This window comes from Tachysurus fulvidraco, chromosome 2, assembly GCF_022655615.1.
Source record: "Tachysurus fulvidraco isolate hzauxx_2018 chromosome 2, HZAU_PFXX_2.0, whole genome shotgun sequence".
NCBI classification, from domain to species: domain Eukaryota; kingdom Metazoa; phylum Chordata; class Actinopteri; order Siluriformes; family Bagridae; genus Tachysurus; species Tachysurus fulvidraco.
In genome coordinates, this window is record NC_062519.1 from 12,202,375 (window position 1) to 12,220,341 (window position 17,967).

Genomic DNA, 17,967 nt, shown 5'->3' on the forward strand with positions numbered 1-17,967 from the left:
TTTGTGTTCATACTGTGTTCCTTGTGCAATTCCTGACTGTCCATTAGTTTGAGGTTTGTCTTGTGTGCCCATATATTTATGCGTTTTTTTGTTTGTTTTTTTTACTTTAACCAAGCATTGCATGGTGATCCAGTTAAATCCTCTCTCCTTCTGTTTTGCTGAAAATTACAGACACACCTGTATTTCTGTGGAAATATTGATGACAGCCAAGTTCCTAGTCTGTCCATAATATTCTACTTCCAGCAGCAGCCATGTTTTGAATAGCAGAAGAAGACCCAAGATGGTCTCAGCTCTATTCACTTTAAAAGAGTCCAAGATTGTTTGGAGTGTTCACTTATGGACACAGACTCTGAAGAATGAAGTGTGAAAACACCCTTAATAAAGCCCTAGTGAGCAAACCAGATTTGATGGTGGTGAGGAAAAATTCCCGGAGATGATATGAAGAAGAAACCATAAGAGGAACCAAAGGGAAGCCATCCCCATCTGGGTGACACCAAAAAGTGTGATTCTAAAACATTTCTCTTCTGTAACTGTGTACTGTATGGACAAAAAGTGTAATTGTGTAAACAGGAAGTCTATTGTTTATTTATAAACTGTCCACTGATGGAGACTTAAGTGCAAAATAGTTTCTTGGTGGTACTAAAACCTTCTGTTTATTTTCCATTTATAAAAAAAAACTCAGATTTTCTATGTGGTGTCAGTATCATTTTATACCTATATATCATTTCTTATATCATAATATAAAGACATAAGCAAAAAGCTCTCTTTATATACTGATGTTGCTCTTTTTATATACTGATGTTGCATGCTTTCAGGAAGGATTTCTTCTGCTTGACTGAGCTTGTAGGTACGGTGCTGCTTTTTAATAGCTGATTTTGAAACTTGACAAAACTTCTAAGACCATTCTAGTGCAGTTTTGTGTTTTCTATTAGTCTAACCGTATAACTGGAAAATTTGAATCATTGTGTAACATCATGTAATGTTTTGTTATGCAATCACATTTGCCTATTCTCTTGAAGAGTGCCAAAAATTAGGGCGTTGACTGTAAATGCCAAAAAAATAGCTGTTTTCAAGGCATGAGCCCAAAACCATTGAGCTTATTCAAGCTCAGCAAACGTTTTCCGTAAATGAGTTGTCTCTGCCATCTTTTTTGTTTTTACTATTTGGTTTTGTTACTCAGTAAACTGTATTGTCCTTATTAGGTGGAATGCATCATGCTGAGCTGTTTCCACGGGAAGCCCCAGGGGAAGAACCACACGATTCCTACTTGTAGTGTCATATACAGTAACCAGGCTCTTACTGGTGCTGCTGTCTTCAGGGCACTGTGGTTGGGAGAATGAGCTCTTTCAACATATGTAATTCCATTACAATTTTTTAGGAACCTTGGTTTTAAGAGCAAATTAGCAGAAGGCTATTAGCAATAGTGATAACAGCTTTAGTGTTAATGGAGTCCTTTTGGCACGATTTCCCAAATTGAAGCCTAGCAGTTGACAGAGCATATACGATTGTGTTGCACTATTGCTATATTAACTAGCTGCCATTAGAGTCTCGGTGTATTACTTCATTTTTTTTGGCCTGGTTAATGTTTACTACATATTGTCTGACATCAGAGTTCAAAGGTCAGGCTGACATGAGAGGCACACGTAAAGAATAATGAGGAGCTGAGGAGGTGAGCAAATCTGTCAGGAAAGTGAAGCGTGGACAGCATCATGGTGGGAATCTCAGAGTTTCAAAGTGAGTGTTGTTTATTTCGTTCCTTATTTTAGAAGCCTGTGTACACTGTGTGTGTAGTGTTTTTGGTGTGTGAATAGAAATAAAGACACACTTTCCAATTTAGCTGTACTAGCATTTCACTTTAATCTGCAAGAAAATAAAGCCAGATAAAGGAGTTGTTTTTTGTTGTTGTTGTTGTTTAAGCCATTTCAAATGAGATTAAAGACTTTATGTCAATGAGCTCTACATTCATTTCCAAGAGCTCTGGATCTCACACCATCTACACTGACATGCCTTACTTACATCTACAGGAAACAACATATTGGAAAAAAACTAAACAATGAAAATGTGTGATTTGAATATATTTTTTCTCCCCTGCTTACTAACATTGCTGCAGAGATCGGTGTGGGTTTGTCAGGCTTCGGCATATTCTTCCTGTTATTTGGAGTGTTGCTGTACTTTGACTCTGTCTTGCTGGCATTTGGTAACGTAAGTAGTTTTTTTTTAATCTAGACACTGCTCTTCTTCTATAGATGTAAGACACATGGCTAATGTGTGAAGATTAAAAGGAAATTTTCTTTAAATCTTCTAGGTTTATTATTTAAAAAGCCTTTTAAGACTTAAGACTGTGAGAGAATATGCTGGTTTGATTATATGCATATATATATATACACACATATATTTACCCTAAACCCTAGCACAAAGCTGAAACTCCATATTTTGTGAAAATCATTTTTTATTTTTTTTCCGGATTTTTTGTTTTTCACCCAAATAATGTGCCAGTACTGTAGGTGGACTGGACATGCCACATGTGCCCATAGGGGCCAATGATTGTGTTAATCTATGTGTGCATGCGGTGTACCTACAATTCCCAATGAATGAATGAATGAAGGAATGAATAGAAGGATGGATGGATGGATGGATGAAACTACTGCCAGTTGAACCACTTGGAGACTGTGGTGGTGGTTTTAAACCTTTTGCCTTCTCCATCAATAGATATTTGATGACTTTGACTTTAGTATTTGTACTAGTATTTTAGTATTTGTACAAGTTACTCGAAAGCTCCTGGTTACACAATTTCACTTGACTGAATACAGTTATAGAAGAATAATAATCTTACTTTCCAGTATTATCCAGATGATTATAGGCTCCCTTTGCTGTCTGGTTCCTTCTCAAGGTTTCTTGCCACCATTACCTCATGGCTTTCTCATTAGGGATCATTTTAAATTAAAATTTTAATCTGTGTACTTTTTAATTCAGAATTTTTTTATATTTTTGTTCAGATGATTTGAGACAGTGTTCATTGTTGAACACGCTATACAAAGAAATTTGAATTGAATGAATAAATTCTTTTACGGTCCAAATGAAACTCATAAATCTCATAAAGAGGGATTTTAATTTCACACCTCTCATGCACACATTCCATATAAAAAATTATCAAAAGTAGCTCTTTACCATATGTGGAATCCGGCACTGATACCTGAAATAATTCTTACTAATGGATGAATTAGGAAATGTATTAAGCACAACTAATGATGAGCTAACCTTAATTAATGAATTCATTTGTGAATAACAAGCACTTAGAGTACATGTCAGGAAATGTTTGCTATTTAATGTATTCTGTGGTAAGTGGTTATGACACTTAGCACACAAATTCTGAATGTTCTTGATATAATCTGCCACTTTTCTCAGATCTTGTTCCTGACTGGTCTGGCCTTCATCATTGGCCTGAGAAGAACGGCTCACTTCTTCTTCCAGAGGCAAAAACTCAGAGCTTCCTCCTTTTTCCTGGGTGGTGTGGCTTTAGTGGTGCTCCGATGGCCACGCATAGGCATGCTCGTGGAGAGTTATGGCTTTGTGCTTCTGTTTAAGTGAGTAACATTTGATCAGTTGATTTTTAAAGAAGTGATATAAAGATGCAGCGGTAACTAATTATTATTTGGGTTCTTTTTGTCTAAATTTAAATGGGCTGTGTCAGGCAGTGACACTGTCTCTAGGTCTATCTGTTCAGTGCTCCAAATCTCTGTATGTTTATTTATGCTGCCTTCATGTGCTGTCAAATTCATCCCATTTCCCAGTTCTGAAGTGGTAATTACAAGTATGCTGTGTTCACATGCTTTGTTGTTGAAAAGGACATGAAACATTGACACCAGGTCCATTCTTACACATTACTTTTCACTGACAGTTCTCAACCTCAGCTCCATCACTCGACTTCATGGTCGTTCTCAACTAGAGATCTTTTCTATTTTTTTCATTAATCCAACTTACACAGTTATTATATCTGCCTCTACTACTTTCAAAAGGTACAATAACAAACTAGTGTTAATTTTGTCACCTATTTTTAATTTAGTCTTAGTCTTATTCTTGTGCCAAATGTCCTTGTTAGTTTTAGACATATTTAGTCATTCACATATCATTTTTTGTCAGTCACGTTTTAGTCGACTAAAAATCTCGTCATTTTAGTCTAGTTTTAGTCAAAAAATTGTAGATTTTTTTTTTAAAATAACACATTATTACTGAGATTATTACTGATAAACATTTCAGTTAAAAAAAGTGTTTCATATATCTCAAACATTGGTTAAATGTCATAATTACCTGACAAAATACACTTGTTGAATGATTTTTGTTGAATGCAAATGTTAAACGTGTCTGGTTTTCAATTTCTGATTTAGGAGACACATTCACAAATGATTAACCTGTTCTGAAGAGTATTTTATTTTAACCAACACAATTCAAACTTAAGTTACAAAGGTTTTTAAAACTGTTTTGTTTGCCTTGTGTCTCATGTTTCTGTTCAAATCAGAAATAAAATAAATGTACTCAGAATAACTGAAAAGAATAGGCCTACTTTACTGTGGGCCTAAAATACAACCTATTTACAATCTAGGTTGATCTCTTGGGAAATAACAAATAAGATTTAAAAAGACTTCAACAAGGCTCAACAATGAACAGTTCTGCTGTTGTTACTACAGCTGCTGACGCTAAAGTTTACTACAGCTGCTGACGCTAAAGCTTACTACAGCTGCTGATGCTAAAGCTTACTACAGCTGCTGACGCTAAAGCTTACTACAGCTGCTGATGCTAAATCTTACTACAGCTGCTGATGCTAAAGCTTACTACAGCTGCTGATGCTAAAGCTTACTACAGCTGCTGAAACTTCCACTTTAGGAATGTGTAGCGTCTTGTACCAGTCATTTTAGATTTCATGTCCCAGGCACCCTAAATTTCTACATCTACTCCTCAATTAACCGATGAGCAACCCAGTTTTACACCCACACCTGGCTCCAGAATGTCTGGAGTCTCCACAAAGACCAGATACCCACATGCGGCTCATTGGGGCCTGCAAACAGAACTCTCTCACACACACACACACACACACACACACAACACAACACAACACAATGAGACATTCCGTTTACTAATAAAACCCAAGATAAGGTACTCTAAGGTTCTCATTCTTATAACCCTTTTTGTAATGTGTTTCTTCTTTTAAGGCTTGCCTGACTTAAAATTATTTGCTCCTTAATTTCCTGACAAGGGTGTATTTTATTCATGTGTCAGAAAACAACATTGTATTTTAAAATCCGTTATACTCTATCATCATATCTTACTGATCATAGCATGTTAATGTATACCTGTTCTAATGCCGTATGCCCCTTTAAGGTCTGATGTCAGAATGTATACGAAGCTATCGTTTTCTTTTTACTTCCCTAATGAAAGTGCATCTTGTTTATGTTTCATTTGTGTTTCTTTGCCTTTATCTTTGCCTTGATTAATGATCTATGTATGTAATGTACCGCTGCCTTCATACCGTCATTACCCTTCATGTTTAGTATCCAAATGACCACAAAATTATCGGTTACTCATTTTTCAAGCACTGGTGTATTTTATTTGAGCACGAAAGGCGCCATACCATCTTAATACACCCTGGATCAAACGTTAAAGTCATCTAAAAGTTTGATAGCTAAACCACGCCCACAGACACCTGAAACAAAGGGAGTTTTTCCCTTCAAAATCCTGACCGAAGTATTGGTCATCTCCCCAAAGATGGGTGGAGTTCGCGACCTTTAAATTGTCAGAAACACCACTAATCCGTGGTCAGACTTTTGGAACAGCTTCAAGACGACTCCATCTTCCTTCAAAGAACTTCCAGCAAGCTTCACTTCCAAGAACGACAACTGCTCTGATCTTCAGGAGAACTTGGAAGAATGTCTGACCCTAACTGAAACTAACCACCAGAATGTCTGACCCTAACCACCCTAACTGACTCTTCAGAGATTTCTCAGTTGCATCCGGACTCTTGTTCAGTAAGCCAATGCAAGTAACCGTTTCCTTTACCAACCAATTTAGATGCGTAATTTTAAGTAGGAATCTTTCATTGAATCTTAAGGTGAATTTAAGTTTCTGTGACGATTTCCCAGTTAGGGTGTGATTAATTTTTGAGTCTAAGCTTGCCATTCCTTTCCTTCCTTTCTCTAGTTTCTTCTTTCCAGTCTCTTCCTCCCTTTCCCCAATTTTAATTTCTTTTGTTTTATTTTATTTTCATTTTCGTTTTCCCTATTTCTTTTGTTTGTTTGTGTAGTTAGTTTTATGTTGTGTTTGTCTCATTCATTAAATGTCACAATTTTGAGCCACAGGTGATTTGTCTCTGAGCATCGCTCACAAATTAAGGTACCTGCAACATCGGGTCTGAACCACATGCTCTATTAAGTTAATTTAATTTAAATTACGGTATACAGTAAAAGAAGAGCGAATCTTTCTTGGCCGGGAAGATACCGCCTTCATAGAATTAATAAAGGTTACACGGCCTGTTCGCCGGACGAACAGACCAAATAAGCGTAACGTTAATTCCAGTACCGTTAATTTCAACTTAGGTTAAAATATTTGGAAGTCACTATAACACGTTATAGTTACTTATAAATATTTACCTTGCTTCGCGAGCCAAAATCGCTACAAATGAATTAATCACTCGAGTTCAAAGGCAAGATTTGCAACAGAAAGCAAAATCCAAACCATTGAGGGTTATTTAAAGTAAAAGAAAAAAAAAAAACTCTAACTAAACTTTAACCAGAGCAGTTGCTGTTATCACTCTAGACTTTGTTAAGTTTTAGAAAAGCACTTCTTTCTAATGTAACTCTTGCTCTGTTGCGGCTGATGAAAAAGCAGAGACAATCGTAGACGAAAATGAAGAGAGATTTTATCTTAGTTTTTATTTTATACAAAACATTTCCGCCTCATCTTTTTTCGTCAACAATAATGCATGTTAATTTAGTCTTAAGGAGGGGCAGGGTGGCCTAGTGGTTAGCACGTTCGCCTCACACCTCCAGGGCTGGGGGTTCGATTCCTGCCTCCGCCTTGTGTGTGTGGAGTTTGCATGTTCTCCCCTCGCCTCGGGGGTTTCCTCCGGGTACTCCGGTTTCCTCCCCCGGTCCAAAGACATGCATGGTAGGTTGATTGGCATCTCTGTAAAATTGTCAGTAGTGTGTGAGTGTGTGAGTGAATGAGAGTGTGTGTGCCCTGCGATGGGTTTGCACTCCGTCCAGGGTGTATCCTGCCTTGATGCCCGATGACGCCTGAGATAGGCACAGGCTCCCCGTGACCCGAGAAGTTCGGATAAGCGGTAGAAAATGAATTGATAACTGAATTTAGCGTTTTTGGACAGTGGTGCAGTCTTGTCATCGTCTCGTCTTAGTCATAAAAAAAAGGTTGTTGACGAACATATTTCATCTCGTCTCGTCTGACGAAATTAACACTAATTAATGTAAGATACAGTGAGTTTTGAATAAAATTCAGTCTTTTGTTTTTCAGGTCATTTTTCCCGATGGCGTTTGGATTTCTTGGAACAGTACTGAATATGCCGTTCCTCACTACAGTAAGAATATTAATAAGATGATATCCTTCAACCCTTACACAGTTAAGATGAATTTGATGACAGCAGTTTTGATTTCCCTTCCTTTCTGCTTTAGCTATTTAATTACTCAGGAAGCAGCTCTTCTATGGTGTAAGAGTTGTGACGGAGATACGGCACAGTGCACATGAGAACACTGGGATACAAGCGTAGAGCCGAAGATGTAGCGTGTGGCGGCTTTTGTGTAACAACAAACTTAAAAAAAAAACATCCTTGAAGGACACCATGAACTCCACTGCTCAGTCCTGTGTATGTGTGTGTATGGAATTGATCCTATTTTAAGAAGAATTTCAATTGTGTATTGTTTTGAATAAAGCACGTGTTATTTTTAAACCCTGCCCTTGATGTTTTAATGCTTTGGAATACTTAGAGAAATTCAGATCTCAGTTGTACAGTTAATTAACTATGAATGACGCCAAGCTGATGAGCTTCATTTCCTTCTCTCAATAAGGTTCAGTATGCACAGAGTTTCTAAAGCTTGTTGACCTGCTCCAGTCTTCATCTCCATTTTGGAGGAGGATTTGTTCAGTGTGGACCCTCTGTCCTTTTTTTTCTTTTGTTTTTTTAATTTAGATTTTAAAATCTCATCAAATTTAATTATTAGATGCTGATGGCAAATTCCATAAAGGTGCTTCATAAATCCAGTTACTGGTTGGCCAGGACAGAGAGAGAGAGAGAGAGAGAGAGAGAGAGAGAGAGAGAGAGAGAGAGAGAGAGAGAGAGAGAGAGAGAGAGAGAGGGAGAGAAACGCAGTCAGATCAGAGAGTGTTACTGGGGTCTCACCAACGGCCTGCTGGGAAACTTATGACGCAGGATCGCTTGGAGTATAAAGAGGGGTTTGGAGATTAATACAGGGAGTGTGTTGTGTATTAAAGAGTCCCGTATTCACTGCACATCCAGAGCTGAGGAAGTTCGTACAGGTGTGTTATTTACAGTTTTGCTCATGATGAGCTCTCATACAAGGCTTGGTTATTTTTATAATGCAAATCTGTGTGTAATGGCATGTATGTATCTGTCCCTCTGTGTTTCTCTGAATGTACAGTATCTGTCTTAGTGTGTGTGTGTTGGTGTGTGTGTGTGTGTGTGTGTGTGTGTGTGTGTGTGTGTGTGTGTGTTTGTGTGTGTGTGCGTGTGTGTGTGTAGGTGGCATGGTGGTGTTATGTGGGTGCATTTTGTATTTGGCAAGTAAAAAAAAAGTGAACTGGTTTAATGGGAATTGAACCGATCCATTGAAAGAAGTTTGAAGCAGATAAAAGAAATTCATTGAATTATTTACTTTATTATCAGCTGCTCTTTAGTGTTATTATGATCTGCATAAAAAGGACTGATAGTACTGACTACTGACAATAAATATAATATTATTGCAAAAAAAAAATTTGGCTTTTCAAAAATTTTAAATGTATATGAATAACATTAGATTTTAACATGGTCACATCATCACAGCTGCAGTGTCAGGTGTAACCTTTCAGCTTCAGACCTCGGCAGGAAAAGGTGACGTCATTGATAGTCTTTGATGGTGTTTGTTGTTTTTGAAGTGTGTTTGTGTGTGTGTGTGTGTGTGTGTGTGTGTGTGTGTGTGTGTGTGTGTGTGTGTGTGTGTGTGTGTGTGTGTGTGTGTACGTGTGTCTGTGTGCATTTTATACTGTATATTGGTGTTTATAAAACATTTGTTACTGAAGTCAAGGTTTTGACTGCTTTTAGATTACATTTTGTGTGTGTGTGTGTGTGTGTGTGTGTGTGTGTGTGTGTGTGTGTGTGTGTGTGTGTGTGTGTGTGTGTGTGTGTAGTATCCAGATAGTAAAAACAAGTAAAACATATTTTATTTATTTATTTATTTTTTAAATACAATTAAAAACACACACACACATACACACCATACAACACACACATACAATATGCAGATAATAAAAATCCACCCTCTTGACTAATTGCTTCAGATCACAAAGAGATCTTGTATCTGAAATTCAGCTCATTGTTGATTTCATGAACATTAACTTTGACATTTGTTTATGTTTTATCGTGGCTGCTCCCTGTATTCAGGTTGTGATTATTGTATTTCCTCCCAGACACAGTGCAGAGATTTTCCTTTTGGGAACTGTGGAGGCTACTAGAAATGCTTCTGATTGCAGCGATACTCCTGTTATCAGTTAGACTTGGTGAGAGCAATCCCACAAGAGAGTACACTGAAGGTATTACACAATGAACAGACACACTGTATTATCTCATGAGATATACCTCACCGTCACAACATCAAAGTTTGAAAGGTTTTGGAATATCTCAAGCATTACATTTATATTCAGAGACGCTGCTGATGTCCAACCAAAGCTGTGAAAATCTTATTTAAGGTGGTTTTTACACTTACAGCAATATAGCACTGTGCAGCCTAGCAAAGGCAAATAATTAAAAAAAAAAGGATTAAAAAAAATCCAAATATAAGATAACAAAACACAAAACAATATCTGTTTTTTCTGTTCAGCTGTTTGAAATGGACCAAAGTAAGAGAGTGGGCTGTGTTGAACAGCCGAATGATTCACAGGAAATGAACCACATGAGTCAAATGTTAAAGAGGTGAATTAAAGCAGCACCTCAGCAGGGTCAGGATCGAGCCGTTAATATGATTTGCTATAAAAAGGTGAGCCGCATATCAGTAAATGCTGATATTCAACTCGGCATGAATATATAGACGTTCACAGGGAAGTGATCGCTTAGTGGGTAAGGCATTGGATTACTAATTAGAAGATTGAGAGTTCAATTCCCAGGACCACCAAGCTACCACTGCTGGGCCCTTGAGCAAGGCCCTTAACCCTCAGTTACTTAGCTGTATAAAATTAGATTAAATGCAAGACACTTTGGATAAGGATGTCTACCAAATGCCAGAAATGTAAATGTCAGTCATTCTGCACAATGCTGAATTTCTTTAAGAACCATCGACGGGTTCAAACATGAAGAACAGATTAAAAGATTTTTCATTTGTAAAGTTATAGCTTTCAAATAATCAAATACTCATATGAGCTTAAACTGTAATCTTAAGGTGTGTAATTCAGTTTCATAAACCAGTATGCATGTAGTCTATAAAAGCATACATTTAGTATACTATTATATTCACTCACTGTCCACTTTATTAGGAATACCTGTACACCTGCATTCAATCATGCAATTATCTATTCAAACAGTTATGTTTCTGTGAGTCTTCTGCTGTTATAACTCATCAGCCTTAAGCTTCTCAAGATTAAGCTTAAGCTTTTCTGCTCACTACAGCTGAAATTTTAGTCTCCCTGACATCCAAAATGTCCCTTAGACCTCCTTCCTTTGTTCCTGTAGATGAGACTCCAGAGGATCGAGTGCTTGAGGTTTTGCAGAGAATTGCTGCACGGCCCACACACAAACCTCTGGCGTCCAAACACTCGTCTCACCTCTTCATGGACATGTCTGACCCATGGCTAAAGCCACGATTTCCCAGAAGTTCATGGTGGTGGTACATTGAAAAGCCTCATGCTGAAACCAAGAGGAGGCAGAATCTAGCCTCATATAATCTGAATTCATTCGGCCTTCGCTATGGGAAGTGAGATCAGGCCATGGATACAGCAGGGATTCTGCTTACAAATATTAAACTGTTATAATTATCATTGTTTTCTGATGCATCCTTGATTATATTAGGCTTAAAAAAATGTGCACAATTTATCTCATTTGTCGCTTCAGACAGCTGCTTCTAGATGGATGTAGTAAATAAATCTTCTATCCATATCATAAAAACTTTATAATCTTTGATAAAATCCTGTGTGAGTATTTTTACTGTTTCATTTACTACGTATGCATTACAGTATAGTGTATATCCCATGACCGATAGTATTACAAACGCTATTTCTTCCAGGGCATTTATTTTGAAATAATTGATCATTTCTAAACCATTGGATAAAATATTAAGTTTCAAGGCAAATGAAGCTTGAATACACAATCTGAGAATCCCTGATCTGATTAAAGCCTGGCAACGGCATTCTGTTTAATCAGTTAAAAGCAATTATAGTTCAGTAGCTATTACCTTCGGTTTCTGTAGCGTGAACCATCTAATAAAAACATCTCCAAAGTCCTCACAATAGCAAGCTGATTCATCAGTCATGTGGCATTAAATCTACATGATAATAAACACACATATTTTACATATTATATTATATAGCAATATGTGTCTTTTAACAAACTCGCTAACGATTTTAGTCGATTTTATTAGTCAGTGATTCGTGTTAATGTGAGTTCAAAGTACTGTTAATGATAAATATAGTTTTTTTTAAGGTTTTCAAGGTATGTAATAACTTTGCATGACACTGTCTTATAGTAACTGGCTACAATATTTTTTTTATTATTCTTTTCAGCTTAAATGGTAAATATGTTTCTTTTTCTAACTGTTTATAATTCTGTATATAATTCTGTATCACTTAATTTTATCATATAGAAGCAGATATTTGTAGAATACATGCGGCTGACGAGAATATTGAGGAGGGAGGAAACCCTTATATAAAGCGAAGCCCCTCTATATAGTGCAGTCTTGTTTTTTTTTTCCTGTTACCCGCCTGAGCTTGTCTCACCACGAGTTTCCACTGAGTATGGCATCGAACATGTCTGTTTCTTTTAATGCTACAAACATTCCAAAAACTGCAAGTCAGATGAATGGCCATAAGTACCATTCGAGTACTGGAAACGGAAAAGGTAAAGCTATATTTCTATGAATGTTATACATTTATAATTAAGTGTATTATTTTGTCTAAAGTTTTGTTACAAGTTTCTAAAATACACACTTTTTTCATACTGACTTCAAATTAGGAAACCATGGGGCCATGTTTTAGTAAGTAAAATAAATTATTGCTTATTAAAAGCTTTTTTTTGTAAAGAACATTGATTGATTAATTAATTAATTAATGAAACATTAATTTAGTAAAGATCCTTAATTATTATAGGATTTTAATCTTAATTGTTCTTAACTGCTTGATTGTGGATTTATGTTAAATTTCAGCATGGTGCCCTTACTGTATTGTGTCGTTTGTCTCCTTATCTTCATAACGGTTCTTCTACTGATCATATTGTTCAAAACGTACTGCAAAAACTGCACAGGTGAGTAACAAACTTGAACTGAATACTTGTGATTCTTTTATCCTGACTGTTAAAATACTGACTAATATTTTTTTTATTTTATTGCTAAAATTTTTTGCTATTTATTCAGAAGTATCTAATCATCTCTGACCTACTGATTGTATAGAGAACACCCAATTATCCCATATATATAAAATCACATACTACTACTACTACTACTACTACTACTACTAATAATAATAATAATAATAATAATAATAATAATAAGAAGAAGAAGAAGAAGAAGAAGAAGAAGAAGAAGAAGGAAAAAAGACTAGAGTGGCATAATGCAGAATTGCGAGTATTAACAGTGTTGAAACTATATTTGCTAAAAAATTTTAAATTTTTTTGTTTTAAAAAACAAACAAACAAACAAAAACAATTAATTTAGTTTCTATTTATTTATATATTTTTTGTTCCTTCACTTTTCTTAAAGTCGTGTCCCTTCAGCTGAAGCACTTGAAGACAAGATTGTACTATTTAATCAAGTCAATACTGATCATGTTATTTTTGAATTAAAAATTTATTCACTTAGTAAAGAATACGAAACAGAAGCCTCGGACTCCTGGATCTCACTAAATAGTTATTTTTGCACATGTATAATTCAGAATATGTTCTCAAGCATAATAGTGGGACTTGTAGTGATAATAATATACTGTAGACCTCAATTACTGAGATAAGATTCAATAATTTACATATTTATTTTTTATTGATTAGCTAAATTTAGAGTATTAAAAAATGAATTTACCCAGAATGTTAGAAATTAAATATTCCAGTAGAACAAGAAACAGTATTAATTAGTTTTTATTAAATTAGTATTGTATTAATTTAGTATTATTAGTTATAGTATTTATTAATTAGAAGGGTTAATAATTAAATATTATTATATAATAATAATTAAATAGAATGAAATTAAAAAAACAAAGCTGATGGTTTAAATGTGTGCCACTTTCAGTTAACAAGCGGGATTCCAGCATCGAAGGAGGCACTTTTCGCATGAGTGATCTCAGTCATAACCCAGACCTCGAAAATCCTACAAACAACTTTGTCAATGATTTAAACAATTCACAATCATACAGTAAGGACAATTCTACAGATTCTGTGCAATTGCTATATTTGTACCATGTAGTATTGTTTTTTTTATATAAATATAAACCATCTTTTATTTTGTCTTAAAGATGCATGCTGTGATGATTCATCCTCTACTAGTTCTGACAGCTTGTCTACACCAGTATGTATTATTATTATTATTATTATTATTATTATTATTATTATTATTACTACTACTACTACTACTATTATTATTATAGAATTAGTGTCACACACTGTAAAATGGTCTTATCATGCAATAATGATTCTTATCATGTATATATATATATATATATATATATATATATATATATATATATATATATATATATATATATATATGTGTGTGTGTGTGTGTGTGTGTGTGTGTGTGTGTGTGTGTGTGTGTAAAAACATGCATGTTAAATTTAAAGATTTATGATCATCCACTATATACTGTGTCATGTCTGCTCACATTTCTTTCAGTATGAAGATAAACAGAATAACAATAAAGAGCATTACATGAGTTTGAAAACCAGCCTTCAAAATCCAGAGTATGAAAATGTTCTTGATGGAAAACCCACCAGAACTCTAAATTGTGAAAACAAGAAGGCAAAGAAAAGCCGAGACTATGTGAACATCGAAGAACACACGAATATGCCTTTAACTCAGGGCAGGACAAGCAAATGCAAGAGGCAACAAGGAGACGAGGAGGAGAGTCAAACCAGCAGTGAGAGCAGCAGCGACGAGAGTGAAGAGGATTCTGTAAATTACACCATGGTTGTGTTTAAAGAAACTCCAAATGTAGTCCAAAGAGAACAGTAAAGCTGGACTTACTGCTGGATTTACTTTTTAACTCCATTTCGTCCATGCGGTCCATAATCATGACATAAAGACTTCAAAACATGATCTAAAATAAGTGCTTTGTTTTGTCAGGTGATTATGTACATGAGGTATAAAGTGATTTCTACCATATAAGGAAAAAAGAAAACGAAGAATTATTTTTATGATCTGATGAACGTACCCTGTGGTACTGATTATTATCATAATATCCTGTTAGGAAGGAACTGCTATGTGCAGCTCAGCAGGGTGGCAGGATAAAAGGCTTATTTTCGGTTTCTGTGTTTCTGCGTGTTAGTCATTAATCTTCTTAATACACTGTGAGTTTTTTGTATGTAACATTACAATTTCATTTAGTCAAAATTCTTATTGCAATAAAATTCTGACCTTGATGATGATTTAACAAATATATGTACCACTTTTGTTTTAGTTATTTATGTTGGATTTTTGAATTCTGAATTTCTTTGGATATTTGTTTAGGGGTTTAATTTCAGCAGTTCAGCAGTTTACATTTATTGTCAGGGGGCTCATATTTAATTTTTGATTGCTGGGGAAAAAACATTTAGAATGTATTCATAGTAAATATTTCATAGAGAAAATACCAAAACAACAACAACAAAAACAAACAGTTGATTAGTTACAGTAGGTGAGGGTTAAGGTCCTTTCTCTCATCCTAGCAGGGGCAACAATTTAGTAGTAATGTTTGAACATTCTGATCAGTAGCCCAATATATACAGTATCCCACAGATGTGAGTACATCACTCACATTTTTGTAAATATTTTATTATATCTTTTTATATGACAACACTGAAGAAATGACACTGTGGTAAAGTAGTAAGTGTACAGCTTGTATAACAGTGTAAATATGCTGTTCCCTCAAAGTAACTCAACACACAGTCTAAACCGCTGGCCACAAAAGTGAGTACACGAAGTGAAAATGACCAAATTGGGCCCAAAATGTCAATATTTTGTGTGGCCACCATTATTTTCCAGCACTGCCTTAACCCTCTTGGGCATGGTGTTCACCGGAGCATCACAGGTTGCCACTGGAGTCCTCTTCCACTCCTCCATGGCGACATCACAGAGCTGGTGGATTTTAGAGACCTTGTTTGAGGATGCCTCACAGATGCTCAATAGGGTTGGGTCTGTAGACATGCTTGGCCAATCCATCACCTTTACCCTCAGCTTCTTTAGCAAGGCAGTGGTCGTCTTTGAGGTGTGTTTGGGGTCGTTATCATGTTGGAATACTGCCCCCTGGCCCAGTCTCCGAAGAGAGGGAATCATGCTCTGCTACAGTTGGTCACAGTACATGTTGGCATTCATGGATCCCTCAGTGAACTGTAGCTCCCCAGTGCCAGCAGCACTCATGCAGCCCCAGAACATGGCACTCCCACCACCATGCATGACTGTAGGCAAGAAACACATGTCTTTGTACTCCTCACCTGGTTGCTGCCACACACGCTTGACACCATCTGAGCCAAACCATGACGAGGCCTGTTCTGAGTGGAACCTGTCCTGCTAAACTGCTGTATGGTCTTGGCCACCATGCTGCAGCTCCGTTTCAGGGTCTTGGCAATCTTCTTATAGCCTACGCCATCTTTATGTAGAGCAGCAATTCTTTTTTTCAGATACTCAGAGAATTCTTTGCCATGAGGTGCCATGTTGAACTTCCAGTGACCAGTATGAGAGATTGAGAGCGATAACCCCAAATTTAACACACCTGCTCCACAGTCACACCTGAGACCTTGTAACACTAACGAGTCACATGACACCAGGGAGAGAAAATGGCTGATCTGGCCCAATTTGGACATTTTCACTTAGGGGATTACCCACTTTTGTGGCCAACGGTTTAGACATTAATGGCTGTGTGTTGAGTTATTTTGAGGGGACAGCAAATGTACACTGTTATACAAGCTGTACACTCACTACTTTACATTGTAGCACAGTGTTATTTCTTCAGTGTTGTCTTATGAAAATATATTTATAAAAATGTGAGTGGTGTACTCACTTCTGTGGGATACTGTACATATATTGGGCTACTTATCAAAATGTTCAAACATCACTAATACAATATTGCCCTGGTAGGCTGAGGGAATATATATATATTCCCGCATCGGAGTGATCTCTTTCAGCAGGATAATGTACCTGCCACATTGTTCAGCAGTAGTTTTAGGAACATAACAAAGTGGCCAACTAACTTTACATCTTACAGGAATGAAGTCAGCAGGTGGTTTTAAAGGTGTGTGTGTGTGTGTGTGTGTGTGTGTGTGTGTGTGTGTGTGTGTGTGTGTGTGTGTGTGTGTGTGTGTGTGCGTGTGTGCGTGCATGCGTGCGTGTGTGCGTGTGTGTGTGTGTGTGTGTGTGCAGACTTAAGCACACAAAAGCTCAATTTCTGTTAGTGGGTTAGTAAAAGGAAGCCTGTTTACATCTACATATTATATATTTTTAAAGTTAATTTTAAGTTAATGTTAACAGTAAAGAGCACAATAGACAACTCAACTGCCTCTATTTATCAATCTATTAATAAATAAATAAATAAATAAATAAATAAATAAATATATCTATCTATCTATCTATCTATCTATCTATCTATCTATCTATCTATCTATCTATCTATCTATCTATCTATCTATAGAAATTGTGCTGGGACTACCATTTATTTTTTACAGGCACAGGGATGTCATGTTCGGTTTTATGTTGTTTACTTTGTTCTTCATACTAGATTAGTTTATGAAGCAAATGTCATTTCATTATTTTTGAAGGAATTTTCAATTTTACAGCATTTCTTTACAAGTGAAATATGACTGTCAGTTGAACTTGAAAAAAAAGGGGCTCTACCATCGTCGTGTCAGTTTGGGTTGTCTGTTTTTTTCCATTGCAGAAGACCACATGTTAACGTAGGAGGCCAGCATGATATCGCAGCTAGATAAAGAAGTGCTCTCAGGTCTTAAGAAATGTTTATTAGATTCTTAAGAAATTAGTTTATATACTATATACTATGTTAATTGTTTTTTGATGTTGGACTATTTGGTTGTGCTGGACTCGTTTTACATTAACCTATGATATGGGATTTCATGTACATTTGCACTTAGCAGATTGCTTTACTTTCAAAGTAAAACAGCCTCTAATCAAACAAACGGATCGTGGTTTATACTTTAACATGTTCTGAATCTAGGAGGCATGGTGGCTTAGTGGTTAGCATGTTCGCCTCACACCTCCAGGGGCCGCCTTGTGTGTGTGGAGTTTGCATGTTCTCCCCGTGCCTGGGGGTTTCCTCCGGGTACTCCGGTTTCCTCCCCCAGGCCAAAGACATGCAT

The 17,967-nt window shown here is 36.3% G+C and overlaps 2 protein-coding genes across 6 annotated transcripts; both read left to right on the top strand.

Annotated features, from left to right (window-relative positions):
- Nucleotides 1-1,167: 1,167 nt before the first annotated feature.
- Nucleotides 1,168-11,164, top strand: golt1a (golgi transport 1A). Of its 4 annotated transcripts, XR_007140008.1 has the most exons (7): nt 1,172-1,355; nt 1,611-1,734; nt 2,111-2,202; nt 3,406-3,584; nt 7,522-7,585; nt 9,688-9,810; nt 10,943-11,164. XR_007140008.1 is itself a non-coding variant. In XM_047810449.1 (5 exons), the coding sequence occupies exons 1-5, from the start codon at nt 1,710-1,712 to the stop codon at nt 9,730-9,732; spliced, it is 405 nt and encodes a 134-aa protein (XP_047666405.1). In that variant the 5' UTR covers nt 1,168-1,709; the 3' UTR covers nt 9,733-9,747. The 4 variants fall into 4 exon arrangements, 2 of the variants coding, with proteins under 2 accessions (XP_047666405.1, XP_027000174.1); XR_007140007.1 differs by having other exon boundaries at nt 1,169-1,734; XM_047810449.1 differs by lacking the exon at nt 10,943-11,164 and having other exon boundaries at nt 1,168-1,734; nt 9,688-9,747.
- Nucleotides 11,165-11,787: 623 nt separating this feature from the next.
- Nucleotides 11,788-15,070, top strand: LOC113641580. 2 transcript variants are annotated; one of them, XM_027144369.2, is made up of 6 exons: nt 11,796-12,322; nt 12,437-12,458; nt 12,627-12,724; nt 13,698-13,820; nt 13,921-13,973; nt 14,297-15,069. In XM_027144369.2, exons 1-6 carry the CDS (start codon nt 12,220-12,222, stop codon nt 14,633-14,635), a joined length of 738 nt encoding a protein of 245 aa, XP_027000170.1. In that variant the 5' UTR covers nt 11,796-12,219; the 3' UTR covers nt 14,636-15,069. The 2 variants fall into 2 exon arrangements, with proteins under 2 accessions (XP_027000171.1, XP_027000170.1); XM_027144370.2 differs by lacking the exon at nt 12,627-12,724 and having other exon boundaries at nt 11,788-12,322; nt 14,297-15,070.
- Nucleotides 15,071-17,967: the final 2,897 nt, after the last annotated feature.